The 9,523-nt window shown below is 37.0% G+C and overlaps 1 protein-coding gene across 1 annotated transcript; it reads left to right on the top strand.

The window, feature by feature from the left end:
* Positions 1–1,620: 1,620 nt before the first annotated feature.
* On the top strand, positions 1,621–6,581 carry RLN1 (relaxin 1). The gene is made up of 2 exons (XM_003928184.4): positions 1,621–1,961; positions 5,910–6,581. The coding sequence occupies exons 1-2, from the start codon at positions 1,751–1,753 to the stop codon at positions 6,254–6,256; spliced, it is 558 nt and encodes a 185-aa protein (XP_003928233.1). The 5' UTR covers positions 1,621–1,750; the 3' UTR covers positions 6,257–6,581.
* The last annotated feature ends 2,942 nt before the right edge of the window (positions 6,582–9,523 follow it).

Raw genomic sequence — 9,523 nt, 5'->3', positions numbered from 1 at the left:
AACATCCCTGAACACTTTGGGAGGCTGAGGGGGGTGGATCACCTCCTATATCAGGAGTTCGAGACCAGCTTGTCCCACATGATGAAACCCTGTCTCTACTAAAAATACAAAAACTAGCCAGGTGTGGTGGCAGAAGCCTGTAATCTCAGCTACTTGGGAGGCTGAGGCAGGAGAATCGTTTGAACCTGGGAGGTGGAGGTTGCAGTGAGCCAAGATCGTGCCATTGCACTCCAGCTTGGGTGACAAGAGCCAAACTGCTCAAAGAAAACCCCAAAAACAACAAAATCCCTGGAAATTTACATTTTTAACAAGTAATTACTTTGGAGTACAGCCTTGCACGTGGATTGTTTTTACAAGGACTGACAACCCACAACAATATTTTCAAACCTCAGTTTTGAGAAACCTCTCTCAGACTGTGTTTTAGTGAAAATCCATTTGAAAGCATTGCTTCTGACCATCTCATAGCTTTGGTCAGGTATTTTTTGAAGAATTACACATTGCTTGGCATTTGACCAATACTAAGTGGGCCTACTGAAAATCAGCAGCAATCTAGAAATTAGAATTATTTTATTCCATATTTATGTAACTAAAGATTGTTATTACTTTATTTCAAAGATACCCTAACTTCCTGCATGTCTCCAGTTTATCTGGTGGAGCTGAACTAATCTGAGTATATTATGAACACAAGCAAGTTATTTTTTAAAATGAACCTGTTTGTACTAAAAATGTATAACTAGAAGAGTTTTCTACTAAACATATTATCTAGAAGTGTGTGGATCTTTAAAACGTTAGATGGTGGTAAAAAAAAAATCACTTCTTACAGGTACGGCAAACACAAAATACAGTAAACAAACAAACAAACATACAAACATATCTGTGCTATAATTTGTTATTCTTTCTGGGGTTGTGGGATTTCCACTGCTTCCCCCCACCCCACTGTGTGTGTGTGTGTGTGTGTGTGTGTGTGTGTGTGTGTGTGGAGTGTTTTCTAGTCTGTAGAGATGCAGAGTAGAATTTTAAATTAAAATATTCAGATAACTAGTTACAATCTAACTTCTCCCAGAGAATGGAAGGAAATGGGAGAAATTGTGTTGTAAATTAAAGACATTACTGCACAAGCCTCAAATGATGTTACTGGGGATTTAAATGTTTTTATCTGGATTCAGATTAAGAGTCATCAGTTTTCCCTCTCATCAACAATTTATTCATTTATCCATTATATTCTTATGGATTGATATGCCCAACACCATACTCATTAATCCAATTTATAAGCTAATCTAACGATAATCTTATTTAAGTTATAAGGGTTTTGGCAAATGTTCACTCTGGAAAACTGGGGTGTAAAAATATGGGCGATCTCAAATTTATTTCTGTGTATGTAAAAGGAAAAGCTTCATATCTAAAATAACTTTATCTAAATATACACAATTGTTTGAGGGCAACAAAAGGGAGAAAAATACAACCGTAAAAGGGCCAAGGACAGAGGGATGGGCAAATGAAGGAAAGGCAGAGACGGTGAAAAGAGCTGGGGGAGAAAATTCTGTGGAGGAGGTTAGGAAAGGGGTGGAGCCGGCACTCTTGCCTTAAAAGCTGAGTAATAGCCCAAGGGATATATAAAAGACTTGTTGAGCCAAGTAGGGAAAGCAGCCAAAAGCCGGGGACAGGCACACAGGTCCAGGTCTGTAGGCCACAGCAGCTGCAGACCCGAGAGGCAGCAACGCCCAGACCTCCAGGAGCGACCAGGGCCAGGATGCCTCGCCTGCTCTTGTTCCACCTGCTAGGAGTCTGTTTACTCCTGAACCAAATTTTCAGACCAGTCGCGGCCAACGAGAAGGACGACGTTATTAAAGTATGCGGCCGAGAGTTAGTTCGCGCGCAGATCGACGCTTGCGGCACGAGCACCGTGGGCAAAAGGGTTCTGAGCCGACAAGATGCTACTCCGCAACCTAAACTAGTGACAGGTGAGAGCTCCCGACCCTCCCGGCCTTCCCGCACTTCCCATTGGTTAGTCTCCGGCGGCTGCCCAATCGGAACGGCGGCCCGCACACCCGGCTCGAGATCTCATTGGCTTCCAGTGCTCAGCTCGTACTCCGCCGCGGCTGTTTTTTTAAAGTTTGGGCTTTTTCTTTGCCATTTGATTTTATTCAAACAGTCTCCCTGGGACTCTCCCCAGAGGGAGGGAAAGCACTGAGAATAGGAAGCTGCTTCACCTGAGTTCCTTGGTGCCTTTCCCACCAGGCAGCCAGAGCGACAGGGTGGAAAGGAAGGGGAAGCGTCAGAGAAGGTGCCGGGCGACCAGACAGCGGGCGTGCTGGTGGGGGCACCAGGACAGGGCATCTCGGATTGAGAGGAAAGGGGGTAAACACTGAGGTGGTGCGCTGGTTATCAAGCCTGTTTAAGCACCGTAGGAGGGGGCAGCACTCTGAGGTCTCTGTGACGGTCCGGTAATGGAAAGATGGGAAGGGCCTTACACTTAATGACTCTCCTCGTCCAAAAGTTGGGCTGTGGCTTATGCCATTGGAAATGTTCTTTAAAACAAAACAAAACAAATTCCAAAGGAAAGAGTCTGGCCTCCCACTTCTTTGATGTGAGTATTAAAGTTCATTTGCGAGAGAGGGGATGGGATGGAAAGGCAAGGCAAGGCAAGGCAAGGCAAGGCAAGGCAAGGCAAGGCAAGGCAAGGTAAGGCAAAGGCAAGGCAAGGCAAGGCAAAGGCAAGGCAAAGGCAAGGCAAAGGCAAGGCAAGGCTTGAATGCCTACAAGAGAAACTTAAGAGGACCAGAGACGAGTGAAGCAGGCCTTCAGACCATCATAGCTGAAGACCCTATTGATGCTTTAAAGCATTTGGAAGCTGCAGTGGGTTTGCTTTAAAAGCAAGATCTTAGAGTTGGGTACAGCTCATTCTAGAATGGCTTTTAAAAATATTTTTGTGTTTATAAAGTAGCAGTGAAAACTCATAGAGGTATACTAGCCTGAAAAGTGTAATGGATCATATTAAATTCGGAGAAGGTAACCTCAATTTGCAACAATAACGTGTTTTATATTAATATGACATGTAATTTATGATAAACCACAATTAAATTTTATAGGCTATATGCATATGCTGTATATAAATGACTCGAATGTAAATATATTTACTCTTACGAGATTTAAAGTATAGTTCTAAAGTTATTTACTTTTCTACATTGTTTGTTAGAGTTCGATTTAATGGCAACTTTTACATGACTTTTGTATAACATTAGTACAAAAGTACCACAAAGTCTAGGAATTTACTGATTCAAAGTAGAGAAGACCAGATTGCATTGCATTTGCTTTATTATTCCACGTTTTCTGACTATAAAAGTAGTAATGCTCATATTAAAGACAAAAATGTACATTAATGAAGGGAGAAAAATGAGAAGCACATGTAGATATTAAAGACTGAAAAATATATGTGAATTTTATGAGAAAATGAAATTATATTAAACAAGTGGAAAGAAATGTTAACATTTGGATAGGTATATCTTTTGAATTTTCACTCAGCATTATACTTTGAGCAGTTTCCCACATTGCTATTATCCTAAAACATAATTTAAAATTTCTGTGTAGTATTTTATCATAAATCTGCCACATATACTTAAACGTTCTTTGGGGGATATATAGTTTATTTCTAAATTGTTGCTGAAAATAGTTCACTGAGCACATTTATATATAGATATTTGGCTATATTTGTATTTCCTTACAAGAGACATGAGATTTTAAAGTATTTTTAAAGAATTTTCTTTATTGCTATGCAGTATAATTAAACTGAAAGTAATCTAAGAAAATATTGCCTGCAGATGGGAGTAAGATAAATGTTTACCATTACTAGGTAGGAAGTACATGTGATTTGTGATTCCTATGAGTTTTCAGACTTCCACTGTTAGGTAATTGCTATTTGCTTTCACATTATTACACTGTTAGCTAATCATTTTATCCTACAATGTGTGCCAAAGTAATATTCACTGCATCCCTTTTAAAAATAAGATATACTTTAAACCGTAAGAGGCCTATTTTAGTGAGATTTGCATCCATAATACAGTGAATTAAGGGTATTTATATGAATTCAGACAGAATATTTTCTCTGATCCTAGGTTCCATAGCTAAAAGTGTTATGGATTATGAACTATTTCAAAACAGGTTTAAAATATAATTTAATAAAAGAGTACAAAACACACAGCCTATGAATAAACTTAATACAAGCTATGACTGTTTTGGTTGATTCATTTAACTGGCTTTAAGTATATAGAAAATCACCATCAGCTTTTCTCAGCATTTAATAAGGCCCAGCTACAGAAAGTTTAGGTTGGAGCAAAGAGATATTAAAGACTGAAAAATATATGTGAATTTTATGAGGAAATTAAATTGAATTAAACTTAGGATGTCTTACTGACAGAAAATACCAAAACCTCTTATTTAACCAAAAATGATATAAATTCTCATCTGTCATTTCCAGTTCAGAATGTGAATGAGGGGGAGTGTTAGGAAGAAAGACAAATTTTTTTTTTTTTTAATTCTTCTGTCAAACTCCAACTGTTGAAGTTTGTTGTGGGCTAAAAGGAGAACAACTGAGTCTCTTGCTACAAAACTGAAGAAATGCTCTGCCCCAGAACTAGTGCTGTCTAGGTGAAGGGACATGGTTTTCTCTATCAGCAGGCATCAGTGGTTAACCAGGTGTCTGCCTCCCACACTTAGATTTACTCCTCTTATCTCTTTCTTTTCATTACTTCAAGAATAATGCCTTGTTAATGGACAGTTTTGCTGTCCAGGAAGAAGAGCAGCAAGACCTGATCTGGGTTTAGACTATAATTTAAACACCATCAGTGTTTTTAATTTCTTTGTGAAATAAAACTCTCAAATTATGTAATTAGGATAGTTAAGGTTAGGAGAGGGTTTAGCTCACTGTAAGTTTTTTGAGTGAAAGAAACATTAAAAAAATTATATCTCCTAACTAGCAGTGCTAGAGACATGGAAATAGTTCATGAATGTTCAACTGAGCTGAATGGGTACAAAGATGGAGGAAGATGTCAGCTGGGTGTTCAGCAGGTTCCCAGCCCAAGTCTCAGCCTTCACATTTGGCCAGACTGGGTTGCTTATAAAAACAGGCACCCTTTCTAGGGTACACACAAATCTTGCTTAGTGCATGATTCACAGCCTTGGAACAAATATCAAACAGAAAATATTAATCAGTACACTTATACCACAGCAAATATGAATCTCTTCTTAAACCAGTGATTTTTGGTTAGTGTTCTTTTAACCCACTTCTCTCTTTAATATAAAATACTATTGATTTGGAGTACATACTCTGGGGAAGACAAATTGTTAAATAGATAGTTGAGGAACATCAGACTTCTTTCTCCTGCTAATTAGATCAGAGCTGTTGGAAATTCTGCCTCTAACTTTATCCTCCAGGAGTAACTTGCCACCATGAAACACTCAATAGCTTAAAATAATATCTTTTTCAAGGGTTACTATTACAACTCTTAATATCATAAATCATAGCTTAGCAATGGAAGAAAATGGCTTAAGAAGAATCCAAAAAATGACCACAACTGTGGTCAAACTGAGTATTTTCAATGACTTACATGACTTCAGAAAGATGACAGATTAATGTCAGAGTCAAAAGTACTGTGATAAAAGCATTGAGGGGATCATGAAGAGACATGAGAGAGGACCAACGGGGTAGAGCAGAGCCTTGGTAAAATTATGGTACTTGAAGGTGTCTAACTGTAAGAAAGCTAAGTTGTTTAGATATTAGGACACTTGCTTATTTTGTTCCAATGTTTATATTGAGGCAATACTTTCTTTTTTCTACGTAAACATTCATAGTTATCCTGAATGCTCTTTGACATGAATATGACCTCATGTACACTTTTTTTTTAATTTAACAGAAATTGTGCCATCCTTCAACAGCAAAGATACAGAAACCATAAATATGATGTCGGAATTAATTGCTAATTTGCCACAGGAGCTGAAGGCAGCCCCATCTGGGAGGCAGTCATTGTTACCAGAGCTACAACAACGTGTACCCATATTAAAGGATTCAGATCTTAGCTCTGAAGAATTTAAGAAAATTATTCACAATAGACAAAGTGAAGCCGCAGATAGCAGTCCTTCAGAACTAAAATACTTAGGCTTGCATGCTCATTCTCGAAGAAAGAGACAATTCTCCCTGGCACTGTATGACCAATGTTGCCTAATTGGTTGTACCAAAAGAGCTCTTGCTGTATTTTGCTGAGTTGAAGCTAATTGTGCACATCTCATCTAATATTCACACATATTCTTGATGACATTTTCACTGATGCTTCTGTCAGGTCCCATTAATTATTTAAATTTAAGAAATCTTTATTAATGTTTTGATTTTTCATTTGATGTGTAAGAAAAGACTTCGTATGATTGTACTTTTTATAAATGACACTTTTTATGCTGAAAAGTTTTTTGTCTTTTTATTAACAGAATGATTATGTTGTGTTATTCTTTTTAATGCTGCTAACTTAAAATTACAATAAAACTTTTACCACTTTAACCATACATAATAACAACATAGTACCTAACACCAGTTACATGAAATAGACCAAAATGTTTTTATTGATATTAACTCTTAGCTTGGATATACATGAAGCAGTAACCTTGAACTTTCCTAATAGATTTTGAAATGTTTTTGTGTCATATTGAAATACTCATTGCAAACAATCAGATTGGACACTAAACCAAATTTAATTTAGTTGAGGTCATATAAATTGAAGTACTTTTTTTCTTTTTAAAAAATTTTTTTTCTAGTATAGTCTGAAGGAAACTCAAGTACTTTTCAAGCTAGGGCTCTGTTCTCAGTTCTAGTGTCTAAGAAACCTAAAAGTAAATTATTTTTAAGGAGAAAAATGAATAGAAATAGAAGAGAACAAACAAGTCCATATCATATGTTACAGAAGAAATAGTATAGGGAACACACTTTATGTTCACTTCTTTAGAATTTCCAAACTATTTCTGTAAGCAAAATTACTGAAGTAATATGAACACTTGTTAGAAAAGTAAATCGACATAGTTATCAACTTAGGATTTTACTGGTTTCGTCTGTTATATATGTATGCATTTTACCCAGCATTTATAGAAGAAATACAGCTGAATGACAAGTGAATCTCCTCTATCACATCAAATCTCCTCCTGTAAACAAATTTAAGAGATGAAGACAGTAATTCCTGTATTTCAAAGTCCCATACATGACTAATAATAACCAAGTCTCTAGGATTTATTCATTCCTCACCAAGGGCACCTTGCAAAGCTTCATAAATGACTGCAAAACCTCACAGATGATAGCCACCTTGGATGAAGCAAGGAAGAGTGCTGTCTGATATGGAGATTTCAACCTAGAAGAAATGAGGGCAATGTCCAGCAAACTTACAGCTCTTATAGAACAGAGAGGGACCTCCAGACTCGGGAGGCTGTTACCCAGATCCTGTTCCAGCCCATGTTTCACATCTGCTCCTTCGCAAAATCCATGGAGGCAGTCACTGAATTAGAATCCATATTGACCAGCTCTGGTGGTATGTCCACTTTTTGAGTGATTCAAAGGTAATTTGTGGTTAACTGTCTGCTAAGAATATGCAAATAATTACTTCAATCTTTAAAATGTATATTTCAAGTCCTACTAAAGTCTACCTAAAACGGTCATGAGAAACTGATGATTCTAAGTTTAATTTATGTCTCAAAACATTTACCCTATTGATACATATGTAATAGGACTGTGTCCTTTGTAAATAACAGAATACCCTACAAAAGTACTTCTAAGAGGCCCATGGAGTAAATAAGCATCTACCCGCTGTTTAACCACTGAGTGGTAGCAGCAGCCTCCTCCCAACTTTCCAGTCACCTGTGCCTAGCATAGAGGCCTTCCTCCTTATGCTCCCTCCCTCATGGTGGGTCCCAAGATGGCTGCTGCTTCCCTCTTAGTCTGCATTTCAGGCAATAAAGAAAGGAGGAACAAGAGGGATTAATGCCTGAAAGAGAAATGCAAAGGCTTTTCCAGAAACCTTCTCACTTGTGCTCATGGTGTATTGGCAAGAGCTGTGTCATACAGACACTGCAACCTGCAAGAGACATTGAGAAATCATAGCTAGCTCTTATAACCTCCAGAGTTGAGATAGTCCAGGGAGAAGTTTCCAAAAAAGACATTGGCACAGTTAATCTATAGATGCATTCATACTCTGTTGTTGTGTCTGTAGTGACTCTCTGAAAGACATTCTTGTCTATTGCCCTTCACTATTAGATTAACTTCAACCATGGGATGCTGTGGAAAAAAGAACTTTTTGGAATCCAGTGGACATGGATAGAATTGCAGCCTCAGCACTAACTAACCAGCTGTATGTGTGATCATATTTTTGTTTTGTTTTGTTTTTAAAAAGATGTCTTTGTTTCTTTTGACAGAAAATACTTGTATTTGTTTTTAAATTTATAAAGTCATTTTTAAAAGTAATTTTAGGTTTACAGAAAAATATAGTAGAAAATACATTCAATTCCCACATGGCCCCTCACCTCATCACATAGTTTTAAGTATAAATAACACCTTGCATTAGTGTGATACTTATGCATAAATTGAACCAATATTGATACATTACTATTATTAATTAAAGCCTATAGTTTACATTAGAGTTCACTCTTTGGATTATACTGTTTAGAGTACGTTCTATGGGTTTTAAAAAATTAATTGGCATTTTAAAAGTAGTTTCAAGTTCACAGGAAATTTAAGTGGAAAATGCTGAATCTTACTCCATACTCTCCCAACTACTTCCCCTAACATCAGTCCTCATTATCTTTATGTTTGTTGCATGTGGTACCTTTGTTACAACTGATAAAGGAAACTTGACATTATTATTAATTAAAGCCCATAATTTACATTATGGTTTACGCTTTGTGTTTTACATTCTATGGGTTTTGACAAATGTATAATGACATATATTCTCCTTAAAGTAGTATTCAAAATTGATTTTACTGCCCTAAAAATTCCTTATACTGCCTACTTCATGCCTCTCTCTTCCCCAAATCCCTGGCATTCACTGATCTTTTTCCTGTCTCCATGGTTTTGCCTTTCCACAACCTCATATTAAATGGGCTATAGCTTTTTCAGATTGACTTCTTTCACTTAGTAATATGCCTTTAAGTTTCCTCCATGTATTTTCCATGGCTTGTTTACTCTTTCCTTTTAGCACCAAATAATATTCTTTGTCTAAATGCACCACAGTCTATTTATTCATTCACCTACTAAAAGTCATTTTGGTTGCTTCTAAGTCTGGGCAATTATGAATAAAGCTGCCATACACATTCATGTGCAGGTGTTTATGCTGAAATAAAATTTCAACTCACTGGGATAGATACCAAGAAATACAATTGCTAAACCATATACTAAAAATATGTTTAGTTGAAAAAATCCTGCTAAACTGTCTTCTAAAATAGCTGTATCATTTTGCATTCCTACCAACAATGAATGAGAATTCCTGTTGCTCCACATCTT

The sequence above is a fragment of the Saimiri boliviensis genome, chromosome 2, assembly GCF_048565385.1.
Source record: "Saimiri boliviensis isolate mSaiBol1 chromosome 2, mSaiBol1.pri, whole genome shotgun sequence".
In the NCBI taxonomy this organism is placed as follows: Eukaryota; Metazoa; Chordata; class Mammalia; order Primates; family Cebidae; genus Saimiri; species Saimiri boliviensis.
Note: the sequence above shows the minus strand (reverse complement) of the source record. Positions and strands in the feature narration are given on the sequence as shown.

Coding starts and splice junctions, on each gene's coding strand:
- RLN1 (XM_003928184.4), top strand. CDS start 1,751: ATGCCTCGCCTGCTCTTGTTCCACCTGCTAGGAGTCTGTTTACTCCTG. Junction 1,962..5,909: donor GCAACCTAAACTAGTGACAG/GTGAGAGCTCCC, acceptor TTAATTTAACAG/AAATTGTGCCATCCTTCAAC.